The sequence below is a fragment of the Magallana gigas genome, chromosome 10 (genome assembly GCF_963853765.1).
Source record: "Magallana gigas chromosome 10, xbMagGiga1.1, whole genome shotgun sequence".
Classification (NCBI taxonomy): Eukaryota; Metazoa; Mollusca; class Bivalvia; order Ostreida; family Ostreidae; genus Magallana; species Magallana gigas.
The window spans coordinates 13,223,842-13,241,920 of NC_088862.1; the positions used below are offsets into that span (position 1 = coordinate 13,223,842).

The following is an 18,079-nucleotide window of genomic DNA, read 5'->3' on the forward strand; positions in this document are numbered from 1 at the left end:
TTTTATCCATAAAGTTAGGCCTATAATAGTTTAAAGTGACAAATTATTGCCCTTTTATGCGCTGATTGATCAATAAAATCATAACTGACTTGGAAGTTATACTTGTCAATTAATTATTGCAAGTAGCCTAATTTATCATGCAGTTATACATGGGCGGACCCAGGAATTTTGCATGCCTGTTTGCCGCTAGGGAAGGGGGGGGGGGTTACTAGTGATCGAGGACTTATCTAATACTACTATGTGGATTTAATAAAAAAAAATTTCAAAGAGTTTCGGACCCTACCAGTCCCCTCTAAATCCGCTCATGGATAATATATATATATAGGCCTATATATATATATATATATATATATATATATATATATATACTTAAATAAATAAAACAGAATGCGACAGTCCAAATTAAATAAATTGTATACATATATATATATATCTGCATGCACATTAACGTTATAGTTTAGAAATGAAGCATATGATTATACTCAAAATAAAAAAGTATATAATTTGCATTGTTCGTTTACTATATGCAGAGTGATCATGAGTCAGCTTCATTCTGTAGTTCTGCATTAGATTCCGACGTGGCAAAAATTGGCTGCGCCGTATGAAGTGTGCGGGCGGTGCAATGCAATGCATGCATATATAGATGGAAGGGCCAGGGATCATGCACGTGCTTGCACGATAACTGAAATTTAATTCCTATGATTGCAAATTTTGTATATGTTTGAAATGCCATCAACGAATATAATATTAGTAACATTATATTTTAAAAGCTCGCCTACTTACGTAAACTTCGAACCAAATTTCAGCGTGGGTGTTCGTGTTCGATATTTTTTTCTGTAAAGCACATTTGTTTTTGGTTTGGTTTCTTTGTTGAACTTATCTACTGTAACCGCGCGCGACTGTATCATCTTTTAAAGGATATACATAAACTTTACACCCCCCCCCCCCCGAGTGTCAGCTAGATATACATTGCCGTATGATTACAATGTATATCTACATGTAGCTGGCATGGGGTGGGGTGTTAAAATACAAAATACATACAGTACTGTACTTATAAACTTCATATTTACTCCAAAAGGTGCATGTCTGAAAAGAAAATGTATATCCTTGACAACCCCTTCTAATGAACAAAAAATGTGTGGAGGGAAAAGTTGCCACGGAAAATCCTATTTATAGCTATCAAAAGAGGATATAAAACCGTAGTTGATCGAGTTTTTGAAACTTTGAATGTTTGAATTTGACTTACGCTTACGTGCCAATTAAATTACACATGCAGTATGTTCATTTATTCTTTTTCACGGCTGTGAAATTTACAATGATAATCTTTGCGAGATAGATTTGTTGTATTCTTTTAGTATGATATTATACTTTTTGGTTAACATTTTTATTTCGTGCAGATTTTAATAATTGCGTGCGGGTACAATTATAAAATTTGTGGTGTAAAAATAAAAATGTAAGGAAATCGAAGTGATTTTTATTTTTGGTAGGACATTTTTATTTTGACCATATTATAAAGTAAGATATAATAATAATGTGGGGATACCCTAAGGCTTTCCATATCTGAGCAGTATCATATGCGAAGTGGGCAGGATTTTTAAAACAGTACTTTTTTAAACATTTTATAATTAATACATCAAAGAATCAAATATTACATCTACTATTGTACATTTGTATCTTAAAGTTTATGATTTTTTTAAATCACTTAATTACTTATCAGCTAATCATTGTAAAACATCAAATGCAAATAGGTGTATATTATATACACAGATAAATAGCATACAGAAAAGAAGATTGAAGTACTTGTTTTACACGTAAACGAAAACTTTATGAACAAGCTATTGAAACCTAACTCGCCGATCGAAGTTCACTTCCGGCGTTTTGTCAGATTTTGGTTTTGCCGCATGTACCGTCATTTACAACACGATAACTGTTATTATGCGTGTGATCAAATCTTCCTGTGATGCATATTGCTTGACTTGACTTAACAGATTTGATTTAAAACGAGATTTGAATACATCTATCGTGAAATCAGATGAAATTGTCAAGCAAACATTTAGCGGTTTTCTCTTGCTATAAACAGATGTTATCAGCTTGTTATATCTGCTGAACGACAGCAAAGTTATTTTTTATGTAAAGGAAAAGATTGGTAAGTGCTAAAACAATGGGTGATGTTTTTGGAGAGATGCAATAAAAATATATGAACAGCAGTGCCAGTGGTCACTGGTTTGAAATTTTAAATTGATACTGTTAATTGTGGTTTGACGATTTTGATTACTCAATAATTATCAGAATCCTTAGGAAAGTCTTGCGTAACGCGATGGGAGAAATAATGACAGACCAGACTGGAACTTGTACACTGGCCCCCTGAATCTTTGGTCAGGTGCTAACCGTGCTATAGACTCATAACCCACTCAAGCTATTTGAATTGTTCCGACTGCCACATTCCTCCCCTTTAAATGATATTTGCAAAGATCAACTCAGGTTTTTTCCCTGGACAGAGTTAACCTGCCAGTTCCAGGGTTTGGCATGGAACCAAATGTAATGGGATGGTAGAAATAATGACTGACCAAATGGGGATTCGAACCTAGGCTCCCTGAATCTCTTATCTCTAGATAGGTGCTTTACCCATTGAGCTATATCTGGCACCAGTATTTGAAACAGTCTGACCGTCACACTTGCATATACTCTTTCTGACCGTTTAACTTGTATGTTTTTTTTCATATGCTTAGCTTAATGATAAAAACTGCATGTTTTTATAGCAAGATCATCTTTGAAAATCTTCAAAGAAATATTTTGAAGATATTTTTCCCCCTACATCTTTGAAAATTAAAAAAATAATAAATGTGTATTTAAGATGAAATGCATTAAGGGCTAGGACATTCTCTTGTTGCAATTCATGTTGGACAGATGACACTTTATTTTGCATAGGATAGCCAGTAAAAGGCATGTCCATCCACAACATTCTGATCAGCAGGACCAGTGATGGTCTTCTCCTGACCGCAAACACTGACACCAGGGGGTGTAGTGATCCAGAAGAACTGAAGAAGAGTTTCAACCAAGCTAAGTTGTTAGCCAGGATCAGTGCACGGATACCCGATCGAGCAACCTATGTCATGGACCAATTTGCAATACAGTGAGTTATTGGAGTGATTATACAAGAATTTTGATATTGCTACATACACAAAGCTCCTGCATTGTATTTGAAATATGCTTTTGTGAAGTAAAACTAAAATTCACCAGATTTCACCAGAAAACAAAAAAAAATCCATAAAAAGCACTGAAAGACCCCCATAATTATTAAAAAAAGAAAGAAAGAAAATTATTTTATCAACTTGAGAACTATCTTCCTGTTGGCAAAAGATCTGGTAATCAGGTTTTTAAAAGTATATTTACTCGTATTTAGTTAATTGACCACAGTGGCTTGTCACAAAGTTTTTCAACTTTTTATATCTTCCACCGTCTATTCAATTAAATACAATATTAAATATGATGGTATATTTTATTGTATAGAGGGGATAGATATTTAAAGTTGAAAAACTTTGTGACAAGCCCCTGTGAATTGACATGAATGACCACCTAATCTATACAATTAAATACAATAAATATGATAGTATATTTTATTGTATGGAGGTGGTAGATATTGAAAGTTGAAAAACTTTGTGACAAGCCCCTGTGAATTTTCATGAATGACCACCTAATGGAGAAATGTCCAAGACTTTAATTGTATGACAGACTTCACTAGTACATGTACATAACGATGTGTGCTTTTAAATACAAAGATGAATCATATTGTACAATGCGAATATGTTTAATTTGATTTATCTCCTCCTTTTCCAGCATGATATCGGCCCTCAACTTGACCTACTTGGTAATCTGTGACAGTAACTACCCCAGCGTGCTCGCCTTTGCCTTCCTGGACGAGGTGCAGAGAGAATTTCTACAGAGCAACGAGCGAAGTCATGTGGAATCTGTGACACGACCTTACGCCCTGATACAGTTTGGTGGGTGAAGAGATACATGTACCCTGAATCAAGTATCGCACACACATTGTTATGACTTCTTACAGATACATATCGCTATTGCTTTTATTTAAAAATACATGTTGTATTTGCAGATACTTTTTTTCATGTTTATATATGTATTATTATAACAGTAACTTTATTAAATTAAATTAAACGAGACACGAAGCGTCAAGTTAGATATGATGATCCACTCCTGGCAACGATGATCCACTCCTGGCAACAAGACAAAATTTGGCATTCTGAATCAAGTTACTATATTGAATTATGAATTGATTCTAGATTTATTATATAATCTTCCACTATAAGGTGGAAGTAACAATTGATAATTGTAAGTATATGGTGCATAATTAGGGACTTTACTTAAATGGGACTCAGACAAAACACATTGTTTTGCAAACAGATACACATTATTATTTTACAGATACAGATAATCATTGTTGTGTTTGCAGACTTTTACAGATTTGTTTTTACAGTTAAGTTCAGATACACACCATTTCTTATAAGAGATAAGCACCGATTAGATACAGTAAATACAGGAACACATTGTAGTTTAAATCAATATGAGCTGCAATTTTCATGCTGAAATTTTTTTCCACAAAAATGTTATTTTCTACTAAAATGACAAAAAATATCATGATGGTTTATTCATTTCTGTTAGCCTTATTTTTGTTGGAAAAGCTGTTAGGAAGCCTTAATTGAAGCAAACTTGAATTATTGTCGTCCCGTACAAAAATTGATCTGCTATATATTCCTTAGAAGAGAAATCTTTCCTCTGACAAAAATAGATGATTTTTTAAAATCTTATTTATCATAAAAGTTTAAGATTCATGCAAACTTAGCATACTAGCAGGGTTTTGCAGCAAAATACAATTTGTAGAAATACAGCTCATATTGGTTTAAGTTTTTACAGATAAGGCACAGATACTTATCATAGTGACACTGGTATTACAGATACGGATTACAGGAACACATTGTTGTTTTTACATTGATTACGTTGATTACAGATGAGATTGATGTTATTATTGATGAAAAGCAATGTTGTTTTTACAGACACAAGCCTTCAAAAGATCAAGCAGAGATACAACAGTTCCCGTTCATTGCAGAGCAAGCTGAACCTGTCGCAGCTGCAGGAGGAGATTAGACTCCGCCCTCCCCACATGATCACCCCAGAGGAGCTCCGCCCAGGGGGAGGGGCATCAGCTGACAGCTCTAATGACATTCAAACTCATTTTACTTTAGGTTATTCAGAATCATAGACTTTTTTTTACTTTAAACATTTTAATGTCATCTCTTAGATGTACTTTGAATTACTTTATTTGAAACAGAAATATGGAAGGGGGGGGGGGTATAAAATTTTGTTAGTTTGTGGTTGAAATGGTTAAATTTAATGCAGTTATTTCATTCACTTGACTAGTTTATTGAAAATTAGAAATAACAGTTTGCAATTTGCCATACATGTAATTTATTAAAATTTATTTGTATGAGATAAATATCTTATTTTGATTCCAGCCATTCCAAAGAGGTATGGCAACTACCTTCCCATTAATCTTCTGGTGGTTGTGTCCATATGTCTGAACTGTTTGTGTGCCTTTATGAACTTCACCAGAGGAATCACAGTTATCAATGATGCACATATAGAGGTAAGTAAAATAGGACTGATAAATCTGTAGCCATTTTTCTCCTCTTACAGGGCAAAAATTAAATTATTCATCTTTTAAGTTTCTGTGCCCCAAAATTTTCAAATTATAATTGGACAAATTTTATTGCAAGATTTAAAAAGTGGAAGATGGTAGTAATGATTTGTTTTCAAATGAAAATGAGTTTGTTTCCCCTTTTCTATTTGGTATGTGCGAGGGAGATTGAGAAACTTATCATTAATTTTCTGTTGACCTCAAAGAGTAAAGTCATCTTTGATTACAGAGCAAATAACACTCAAATTCTCATATTAATAAACAAAAAGTGGTAGACATTTTAATTTTTTTTTACGTTTATGTTTTTAGAGAGAAAAACCCCCAAAATTTTTCTACCAAAATAAAATGAACATTCAAATGTTACATATTTTTGTTCAAGTTTTAAAAGGTTAATTGATTTCATGTTCCATGTACATGCATATGTTAGAGTGTATTAATTTATTGCAGGCATTTGCTCAGATATTCCATGTTTTATCTCTTATGAATGACTTTGCTGTTGTAGAAAGATGATTATGTTTGTATATCATGTGTATAATGCATGTATTTTGACTCTTCACATTTATTTATTTATTTATTTTTAGGACTTTTCAAAAGACCATTATCAAAATGCAGCTAGTTTCATCTTTTGCAGTTTTCTACTACTATTCCAGGTATGCTCACTGGACGGTCAAATTTGTTAAAAAAATCATGACAGGTGAATTGACGTTGGATGTTAAAGTATTCACTGCAACAAAAGATTATTCCTCTTATTCTTGTCTATATTAAGTCTCCATTAAGCAGTGTTGATGCTTAGAAAGTCATGAATTTTTAAAAAAAAAATTTATTGGGGGGGGGGGGGGTTAAATATATTGTCACATTTTCATTGGAGCTTGTAAAATGAATACATAAAGGAATTATGTTGAAATAAAAGTACTTCATCAAACCTTCATGGTGTAAAGATTCTTTTTTTTTTATTACTTTTAATAGAATTTTAATCTATCAAGCCCCTATGTGCAAAAACATTTCAATTTTTTTTACTCCTTTTTGACGTGTAATTGTAGATATACCTTATGTGTTACCCCCGCAAACAGAGGAAGCCCCTGGCGTGTGCCACCCTGGGCAGTGTTTGTTTGTGTCAGCTGTATCTATGGGAACTACGAAACAACGTACAGATCTTCTTCCATGTGACTGTCGCGTGCTACGGAACGTTTGTGATATTCACGAGACCTGTGCAAGAGAAACTACCCCAGTACACTCTATAGCAGCAGCACAATCTACGAAAATTATGCTGAATTATTTTTATTTTTCTTCAGTTTTTTGTCGAAATTTTTAATGTACAGAAATTATTTTTGAATGGTTTTTGCATGGTGTTTTGAAGTTTATTATTCTTGACAATTTATAGAAAAAAAAATTGATAATCATTTTGATATTAATCATAAGATTTTGATTTTATTGCTCAAGTATTATGATAAAGTATGGGGTACACATATATCTTTATGCTGGTAATTACACCAAACAAGACAGTGTATAGAACTGTTACAACATTCTCCAATAAGACATTAGTACTACATGTAGGATACTTAATATATCTAACCTGCTTGTTCAATTCAAAGGTTAATATATCTTTCAGTTACTAGTTAGAGAACAGTGGCATCGGAAGCAAATTGAAAGGGGGGGGGGGGGGGGGGGGGCTAGACTAATCCTCAGAAATCTTGACAAGTATACCTATGACTCCAACTTTTCAATATTTCCATCTTTTCAAGGTAAATTTCAGAACAATTATCATTCCTGCGAGATAAAGTGGGGGGGGGGGGGGCTGAACCCTCTATGATGCTATGTGCCCAATGGTTTTAGGTCTAACTTTGCAAAAAAGTGGGGGGGGGGGGGGGGGGCTAAGCCCCCCCTCCTTCTTATTTCTTATAAAAATGCAAAAGATAGTTTTGTGTTATGATAATAATTCTTATGTGATAACAGAAAGAGAAATGGGAGAATAAATATATTTTTTTTTTTCAAAGTTTTATCACGTGTATTATAAATGTACTGTAAAACCAGCAATTCTTGTGATGCAGTGATAAACTATTTTTTGAGGTTTTCTTGTTTAAACTGGTGTTAGTACTGTTTACATGTTTATTTTGTTGTAAATGGGACCAATTATGATATTCTATCATAATAATGCCTTTCTCATTGATATTCAATCACAATATTTTTATGAATCTTTGAAATTGTCCGTGTTATGATAATAGTCAATCACTTTGAGTGAAATTTGGAAGAATTAACGAATGATATTTTACGTTATGTAGATAGTCAGTGACATAAAATGTCTTTCAATACATCATGCGTTTGAGTAAAATATTTATACCTTAGAACCTTGAAAATAAGCTGCTTATTATTTTAAGTTTTGGTATGAAAGTGGGGGTTTATTTTCAAAACCGTCTTATTTTTCAATTCAAAACTTTCAAATTGCAGCTTATTATACAAACAAAAAACTGGTAAGCGACAAGAGCATGCATATTCACGGCTTCTTATCAAAACAATAAGCTGTAATCGATTGATTGTGAACTACTTGTTTGTTCTAAAACTAGGATATCCAAGTAAACATACATATCTTCAAGAGTTAAATTAGCTGCAAGTCTGTAGCTCCCAGTCTGAAAAAAATCGGATGGACGACCTGGCCCCAAGATCATGAAGCAGTCTTAGACTCAAGTCAAATTTTATACACTGTCTTATTGTCTTGCGATTGAAGACATCGAAGAAATGAAATGCTATTGGAAAGTGTCTCTATATTATGTTGATAGTTACAAAGTTTAAGGGTAATTTTATGACGTTTAATAATTTTATAAAAGATTGCAATTTAGACTTACGGTAAGTCTAAAAATGCTTCATGATCCTGAGGCCTGGTTTTATGTGGAGATTTTTTATTTGACATATTTACAGTTTATTTATCATTGTATCGGTCATAATCAAAAAATATTACTGTTAATTTGGGTGACTTTTTCCAGGTGTGTTATTCCACGTGGATCGTAAAATGTTGCTTATGATAAAGAAGCTTATAATTTGAAAAAAGAGGTCGGTTAGTTTTTATGTTGATTGAATTATCTGCCCATCTCACAGTTCAGAAGAGTTTCTTGAGCAGGATTTTACTTTAAAGTAAGAGGGCTTTATAGTTGGGGGTATCTTAGGCTATATTTACCTCCTTATGAAGAAGATCTCTGTATAAAGATACAGGAAAAAACCAAAATTTTAAAATTCCAGATATCGTATGCCAAAGTTTGGGACAGACCTAATGGTTGATTTGCATGTCTACCACCCAGCCTCCTTAAAATTAAAGTAAAGAAATTCAATTTCATATTCAATTGTAAAATATCTTTAATATGGCGGCCATAATTTATAAATGACTGATATAAATAGTGATATTTCTATCACCACATGAAGATATGCTTATTTTGTTCACATTATCATCATGAAATAGAATAGATTTATTTTGATTAAATGTTAAATAGAAAGTTTTGTATTTAATGAAATATAAAGATCAACGTACTTGAGGTTCATAACACCACCTACTGCTGATATTTTTGTACTACTCCACCTAAGAATCAACGTGGGTTATAATGTATTTTTTTCTGCAAAGTCGCTACCTTCATATCCCGAATGAATCACCAAATAAAGCATTTTATTGTTTGAATAAACATCTTCATTGAAAAGTGTCATTATAACTTAGGGCAAATGATTTCCATTAGTCACCAGTTAGTCTGTATCATCCAGACGTTTATGTGTTTATCTTCACACGTCTGGGTGATATTTTGTTGTTGTCACCATGTCTTTGTATTCACGGATATTGCATTTATTTAATTACTTAAGAAATGAACAAAATAAAACGTCTGGTGTTTTCAAATTATGGCACCTATGATTTAGGTGTGCCATCAATGGGAGCTTAAACGTAGAACAATTTTAACAAGACATCGGACTTTCGGCATGAACTATCTATTTCTTGTATCAAAACACGTTAACAATGACGCTGGTTTCGAGTGAAATATGCACAGATTGCGTAGTTTTAACGCAAAAGCCAGACAAATCTTGTAAATTTCAGAGAGCTTGGCTGCGTTCAAGATCGTGGCAGCTAGCTTAGCCGCTAGGTCGTAGAGAAGGAACCGCTAGGTTAGTCGCTTGGTCTCATGTTTGAAGCTGGAAATATTCAACTAAATACTACTTACATCGACATAATTTGTTAATTTCAAGCGGCAATATACATGTTAAAATTCTTATAAATTAAAAGATGAACAAAATATCACCAAGTTAAAATATTTCATGTTTGTTACAAAGTGGAAACTAAGGTGTCCACCTTGAATTCGATGCTTTGCATATAAAATATTTAGGCAACGAATATCTACGGCTAGGCTAGCTAGCTTACCGATCAACATTACCATCAGCAGCTACGATCTTGAACGCAGCCCTGGGAAAAACAATGAAATAGACTAGCAGGCCTACGTCACTTTGATGTTTGACACAGCTACCCAAAGTCCAAGCTCTTGTTAGAATGGTTCTGTGAATGCTAGAAAATGAAAAGTGTGTGATGCCGAAATTATGTTTGAACTGATGTTTCATGTGAGCAATGTGACCATGGGCCTCTTTTTAAAGATCAATTCTATATAAGAATCAAAATTCGGTGGCCACGCATAGTCACGGATTTTCTTCATACTTGACAATTTGATAGACTTTGGTGAGTAAAAAAGCCTAACACCATTTGTTTGTTTCTATGTGGTACTGTTGCCATGGTAACAGAGGGTAAAAATGGCATTTTTATGCTTATTTAAGAACATATTGTGAGTAATGTGCAGAACTTGGGGTTTCGAGGGTAGAAAATATTATTAAAAATAGTTGTCATTTTTCAGAGGGAAGAAAAAAATTCATGGAGAAACGCACATTTTTAGAGCGTTTCCATGGTTACTAAACAGAAATTTTAAAATCACTTTTCTTCATTTAATTTGAATAAAAAGTGCAAACCTTGGATTTTTTGGTTAACACTATTATGATTGTGCAATTAAGAATTTAACTATAAAAATTGAGAACCGTTGCTATGGTAACAAGCTTAAAACTAATGAAAATTATAATAATTTTGGGCATCTTTGAATGGATATTATTCACTTTTAATGAATAAATATATAAAATCAAATGGTGAGAAAAACTAAAGTATGTCCTTAACTTTAATGACACTTGAAAAAAATCTGAAATTTTCTAAAAATAACTGCCGTTGCTATGGACTTTTCAAAAAGTAAGAATTTCTGTATGATTTTTTACGCAACTTAATTTTCCATAGCAACAACACTTCTCTCTTAAATGCATAACAAAGCTTTTTGTGCTATATAATGAAAAATTAGATATATTTTTACTAGTTCCAACTAAAAAAAAATTGCAAAAAAATTCTAAAATCGGAAATTAAAGCATATCAAAATGATTTTAAATTTATCAGTTTTTCCCTTTTTTTTGGCATTGTTGCCATAGCAACGGATGTCAATTTTCATAATGAAATATATATAGCATGGATATTGATATGGATGTTGTAATTTAACTATTTCCCATTTCGGCTTATTGAAAAACCGCAAAAAACTGATTTAAAAAATTTGTAACGGTTTCCATGGTAACATTTTAAAAGTATTGGTTTCTCCATCAATTTTTTAAAATAATTATATAATTGAAAATAGGACAAAGGCTGTTTTTTTGTCTTTGATAGTTTACATTAGTGGGCAAAACCTTCTAGTATGGCTTCAAAGTAGTTAAGTTTTGCTATTTTTTTATCTTTAGCCTCAATTACTATGGCAAGGGTTACCCCTAGCAAATATGGCAACGGTTACCCCTAGCAAACAACTTTTAGTGGTTTTTTGCTTTTTTTAGGAAAAATACTGTTCTACTCATTTTCAATGACATGTAAAGGAAATGTTTTTTATATCATTCTCTTAAAATCATAAAACATGAAAAAAAAAACCCCAGTATATCAAATCAATCATGGCGTCACTTTTAAAGGTGCACGTAGCCAGAAAATTAAGAGCCGTTGAAATGGAGACACAAGAGCTTTGGTTAACGATGATATATCTTTGTAGCAATTTTCCTACCACCAGAAAAAGACAGGTTCGAAATTCAATAAAATGTTTAGGTTTTAGAAATTGAATGAAAGTCATAATCACATCCTTAGGCGCGTTGCTGTCGTCATCGTTGTTAATTTTGTTGCAGTTAATTATCACTTTTGTCGTCAAAACTGCTGCTGTATCCACTCCCTTCTATTGCTTTCAGGGTTCTTGATCTTATCTTTCTTGTTCTCATAATTGCTAGCGTTGGCGATATTATTCATTTGTCATTTTGTCGTAATTGTTGGTTGTTTTTTGTTGTTGTTTTTACCTTATTGTGATGTTGTAGTTGTTGTTTTTGTTGTTTTTTCTACCTTATCATGCTGTTGTCATTGTTGTTTTTGTTGTTTTTATTATCGTGCTGTTGTTCTTTTTTAAAAATTTTTTTACCTTATCGTGCTGTTGTCATTGTTGTTTTTGTTGTTTTATCTTATCTTGCTGTTGTTGTTTTTTTAAAAAAAATTACCTTATCATGATGTGGTCATTATTGATTTTATTATTTTTTTCTTATCGTGCTGTTGTTATAGTAGTGAAGGATTTATTTTTGACGCCGTCGTGTCAGTGCTGCTTTTCCGCGCGCGAGAGCGGGTCCCCTATCGTACACCTCGGGACGGCCTGCGGTAAAAGGGAATGCTCTACGCGCGCGAGAGCGGGAGGACTCCTTCGTTAGCCTCGGGTCGGCCTGCGATGTCCGCTGCTGCTATAACGGCCAGCTTTGCCTACCTTAAGAGAGTCGAGGTTACTCCCGCCGCCTACCCGCGCTACTCTAACACTTACACGAGGGGGCGGCCTGCGATGCCTGCGATGCCTGTGATGTCCGCTGCTGCCATAACGGCCAGCTTTGCCTATTTACTTAAATAAATCGATATGAATTGCAGATCACGGAGGGAGTAAATTAATAACAACAAGAGCTGTTTTATAAAGACCGGTTTAAACTGGTTATTACATAGACTGTTGAGTTGAGATCAATGAGCATGGAAATATAATAAAAAAAAACACCCCTTGAATTTGTTTTTAACAATATCATAAACTTTTTTGTTGAATAATTGTAAAACATTGTGTTTTGACAGCATGTATGAAATATATTTTTAACCGATAGCATAAAAAGCAATATTTGGGAACTACTTATGTCAATTACATGTAAATTCATACGCAGTGATTAGTTGTTGCATTTAGAGGCATTTAAAGATCACCGAATTTAATGGAAAACACAGTAGAATGGAAATATTTTTTGTTGTTTTTTTTAACTTACGTGCTGTTGTCATTATTGTTTTTGTTGGGTGTTTTTTACCCAATCGTGCTGTTATCATTGTTGTTGTTTTTAACCTTGTCTTGCTGTTGTCATCATTGTTTTTGTTGTTTCTTTTTACTTTATCGTGATGTTGTCGTCGTTGTTTTTGTTGTTTCTTTTTACCTTATCGTGATGTTGTCGTCGTTGTTTTTGTTGCTTTTTTTTACCTTATCGTGCTGTTGTCATTGTTGTTGTTTTTATGGGTTTTTTTTACCTTACCGTGCTGTTATCATTGTTATTTTTTTTTTACCTTGTCGTGATGTTGTCATCATTGTTTCTGGGTTTTTTTTTTAACCTTATCGTGATGTTGTCATTTTTTGTTTTTGTTTTTACCTTATCGTGCTGTTATCATTATTGTTAATTGTTTTTTTAACTTTGTCTTGCTGTTGTCATCGTTGTTTTTGTTGTTTCTTTTTACTTTATCGTGATGTTGTCGTCGTTGTTTTTGTTGTTTCTTTTTACCTTATCGTGATGTTGTCGTCGTTGTTTTTGTTGCTTTTATTTACCTTATCGTGCTGTTATCATTCTTGTCTTGCTGTTGTCATCATTGTTTTTGGTGTTTCTTTTTACCTTATCCTGCTTGTCATTGTTGTTGTTTTTGTGGGTTTTTTTTACCTTACCGTGCTGTTATCATTGTTGTTGTTTTTGTGGTTGTTTTTTTTTTTTACATTACCGTGCTGTTATCATTGTTGTTGTTTTACCTTGTCGTGCTGTTGTCATCATTGTTTTTTTTTTACCTTATCGTACAGTTGTCATTTTTTGTTGTTATTTATCCAATTGCGCTGTTGTCATTACTGTTATTGTTGTTGTTTTTGTGGGTTGTTTTTTTTCATTACCGTGCAGTTATCATTGTTGTTGTTGTTTTTACCTTGTCGTGCTGTTGTCATCATTGTTTTTGTTGTTTTTTAACCTTATCGTACAGTTGTCATTTTTGTTGTTGTTTACCTAATTGTGCTGTTGTCATTACTGTTTTTGTTGTTGCTGTTGTTGTCAGTGGTTGTGGCCATTTTTAGACTAAATGATATAATGAAGAGCTTGAGTAAAATGGGAATTAGATTTTTTTCATTCCAAAATAAAACAGTTTTCTCTATGACTGTTAATCATATTTAAAGGGGCTTGGTGGTTTGTATGGCTATTTTAAAAATATTTTAATCTCCTTAAAGAGAAAAGCTCTATATAAAAGATTGTCAAATTCTAGAGCGAAATATTTGAAATTTTTCTTTACTTTATGAGAGTTTATAGCTAAATAATACCTTATCTTAAATTTAAGAAATATCTGATTAATGAATTTTTGATCTTCAAGCCTCCTTTTAATCATTCATCTAGCTTGCTTCCGCTCGGCTGTCGCCGTTAATCTCAGACAAGCAAGAGAAACTCTCTGCTTATCGGAGATTTACGTAGACAGCCGAACGTCTCACTGACTGGTTTTAACTCTGGCGTAGGCATGGTATATAGGGGTACATACGACTACAAAAAAAAATTGCTCGTACAATCTGACTATGTATTTTCAAGGTATTTATAAATAAATTTCCTTGAAAAACAATGCTTCAGAATACATTACATCGAATTTTTCGATAATTTTCAAGAGCTAAGGGTTGTTAGCGTGGGGATTTGTTCACTGTTTCACTTCCGGTTTGCCAGAGTAACTGCATAGGAGAGTGATTAAAATCATAGCAGTCAAAATATGAAGGAAATAACTAAAAGGTGACCTCAGAATGGTTTTAGCCCAATAAAGACACTCTGGAATCAATCACAAGAACTTGACCTAAAGGCATCAGAGTGTTTTTTTTTTTTAGCTATAACCAATATTACTTCATAATTGATTAGCCTCGATACTCCCTACCAAACAAAGCTATTGTTATGAAGCATCATTGAAGAATTGACATCATAAATGTCAACAAGAGAAAGCTGTCAATGTGACAGCAAACCGGGTTTTCTTTTATGTGAACTGTATCCATAATCAATGTCAATCCTGAATTGATAAACACTACCTACCATATCCAGTTAAATGGAGTACCCTATGTGCAATATTTTGACAAAAATTGACTAAGTTCAAAAGCTGATATTTTTTTTTCGAAAATTATCAGAAATTAAAATCCTAGCAATATGCACACTTTTGGTATATGTGCAATTGATCTGCAAAAGAACAACTTCCTATCTTGAAAACTGTAGGAGGAGTTATCCGTACAATGAATTGCCTATATGCAATATTTTGCCAAAAAATAACTATGTATAAAAGCTGTTATTTTTTTCATAAATTACCAGAAACCAAAATCCTAGCAATATGCACACCTCTGATATATGTCCAATTGATTTGCAAAAGAACAACTTCCTATCTTGAAAACTGTAGGAGGAGTTATCTGTACAATGAGGGTACCACGTTTGGCAGCCGCTCGCTCTCCCACAAGCCCGCCCGCCATTTTCACCGTTTCAATAACCGGATTTTTTCCGTTGGAAAACCCGCGGCGAAAAAACCAGTAGTCTCCTTTCATTTATTAGATCCTGACCTTAACTTTCCATTAAAGAGTTAATACTGTTTCTGATTATGTTAAAGAAATCACTCTCGAACATTTAAAGGTATTTTAATGTAGAATTAATCATAGATTTACAAATGTTCCCATGGCAACCGGCTGCTAATTATCGAAAACTTAGCGGTTTCCAATGTATGCATGGCTATGATTTGAAGAAATTCAAACAAGACCAAATGCAGGTGCTAATATATCGAACCCACGTGACGATGTTAATCGTTTCAAGGGTTGCGACAGCCACCCAGGTAAATGTTTCTATCTATTTTTGCCTGTGTATATAAAGGATTCATCCATTCAGCGATTCTCATAGATTATCAAGACGTGCTGCTGACTGCTGTGTAAGATCCGGGCTTTAACATAAATTATGTATGTACATATTATTGTTATCATTATTGCAGTTTTATTATTATCCTTATTAGCAAGCCATCTATTGTGGAACCAAATGGCCAACGAGAGAACTATTAAATTTAATCTAAATCTTCTTTTATTTAATTGATAAAACTTTGTGGGGTTGTTTTTTGTTTAATTCTGCCTCCTTTCAAGATGCAATAATTTTGAAACTTTTTTTTTATTGTACATTGCATTATAGAGAAAAACTGTTTTAAAGAGCATGGATGTCAAAGTTAGAAAAATGTTCAAGAGTATTAATTTCGCATATCTATTTGTTGTTTACGTTTTTCAAATTTGTCCGTTCCAGGATTTACCGCTTCCTTGTATTGTCTGCCCTGATCCTCTGTACGGCCAGCATGTCCCTTGTGGGTCCGTTAAATGCGCCCTACTACTGGGCGCCCACAAAGGAACACTTTCGTAACATAGAAGATCTGTACAGGTACATTCAGCGCTTCAAGACCTACAAGTTCTTCGCTCGGCACCGATTCTCAAGACCCAGGTACTTACAAAAATGGAAGCGTTAAATTAATTTCAATGCTAGATATAAGATCAGCAAAAAATTTGAACTTTTTTTTCAATCTTTAATATTTTCCCCCCTTTTCTATTGTGTAAATATGAACTTCAAGGTTATTTTGGAAGCTTAATAAATGCGTCAATGCGTTTGACGAATTTTTGTTATTTGGCAGCACTGTTTGAATTTCTATGAAACCGTTTACAAGTTTTTAATCATCCTTAAATTTCTGGTGTCAAACTTACTTTTTTTTGTGTGAATTTCGTGGGGAGCTCTAGCCCACGGATTCACATTCCCAATTAAGGCAAAATATATTCAACGCATGTACAATTAAATCCTTCAAATAATTATCCACAATAACGCAATAACAACCTTGGATTTGAAAATCGCGAAAAATGTTAAGATTCCATTAGATAATACCATAAGAATTGAATCATTATACCCTAAATGTTATGTCGTAGACTACATGTAAGTGCCCATTTTTATCCGTTTATTTTCCTACCAGAAAATTTTCGAAAATTTTACCGTGACATCAGTCAAAAGTTCCGAAAACCAAAATAAGCAAATTTCACATAATCATCATGTTATGCTCGCATTAGAATTGACCGCAAAGTTCATCAACAGTCTTATGACCCATATGAACAATTAGAACTTTGATTTTTGTCCGAAAAAGTAAAAATAAAAAACATGCATGTGCTTGAATCAGGGTTCTTATGCTGTAATGTTTTTATATATATTTTTACAGGTTTGCTTGAGATCTAAGCTGTGTACAGACAAGCAATGCATTTGGACCGAAGGTTTCGTTTTCATGACAGTTACATGTACATGTTTGTTATAGTAATTAAAATTTTTATCAATTAAATGTTTTCTACTATTTTACTTTTGTCTTTTTTCTTTATTTTTGTCTAATGGAATATGATCGGTTGGAATGGGTTTTGGATATCAAAACATTTGTCCAAAATATATTTTGTAAATACATGTACATGTACAATTCATTTAAAAACATAAAAATTATAGGTTGGATTACCCATATAATCTACTTATGATTTTTTTATATACTTATAGGGGTACTATATATAGATATGATGATTAAAAAAAACCAATTACGAACTAAGTTTGAGTAAAACGGTTACCAACTGTCACTTTATATAATATATATAAAAAGGTTGCGAGGGATAAAATAATTTAGTACTTAATTAAATCATTGTCTGAAATTAACATTTCATCTCTCTTTTTATTCAAAGTTATAACTGACTGATCAACATTAGGATTGCCTCTTAGGTAATGTTATATGTAAATCTTAAATATCTAATCAATATCTTAAAATTGTAAAATATAAATCATATAGTTGAGATCAAGAATTAAAGTTACAATGATCTTATTTGTGCCACTTTTGTGCTTTCACAGTTATCCCCCTTGTCCCCTCCAAATCTCTTAAAGAAAAGGTTGGGTTTTTTTAATATAAAAAAGGGGGGTATAAGACCCCATCCAAAATAATTAAACCGGAATTTCGATTATATTTAATCTGGGTTTGTAATCGGCACCAAT

At 33.0% G+C, this 18,079-nt stretch overlaps 1 protein-coding gene and 1 long non-coding RNA gene across 3 annotated transcripts; both read left to right on the plus strand.

Annotated features, from left to right (window-relative positions):
- The first annotated feature begins 1,857 nt into the window (after positions 1 to 1,857).
- LOC105342040 (vesicle-trafficking protein SEC22a) lies at positions 1,858 to 7,089 on the plus strand. Of its 2 annotated transcripts, none has more exons than XM_011448823.4 (7): positions 1,858 to 2,146; positions 2,929 to 3,133; positions 3,838 to 4,001; positions 5,073 to 5,261; positions 5,532 to 5,662; positions 6,295 to 6,363; positions 6,754 to 7,089. In XM_011448823.4, the coding sequence occupies exons 2-7, from the start codon at positions 2,946 to 2,948 to the stop codon at positions 6,952 to 6,954; spliced, it is 942 nt and encodes a 313-aa protein (XP_011447125.1). In that variant the 5' UTR covers positions 1,858 to 2,146; positions 2,929 to 2,945; the 3' UTR covers positions 6,955 to 7,089. The 2 variants fall into 2 exon arrangements, with proteins under 2 accessions (XP_011447125.1, XP_019928437.1); XM_020072878.3 differs by having other exon boundaries at positions 2,934 to 3,133.
- An 8,618-nt stretch (positions 7,090 to 15,707) lies between these two features.
- On the plus strand, positions 15,708 to 17,393 carry LOC109619498 (uncharacterized). Its single transcript, XR_004597803.2, has 3 exons — positions 15,708 to 15,996; positions 16,328 to 16,519; positions 17,277 to 17,393. It is a non-coding gene; the product is annotated as an uncharacterized lncRNA (long non-coding RNA).
- Positions 17,394 to 18,079: the final 686 nt, after the last annotated feature.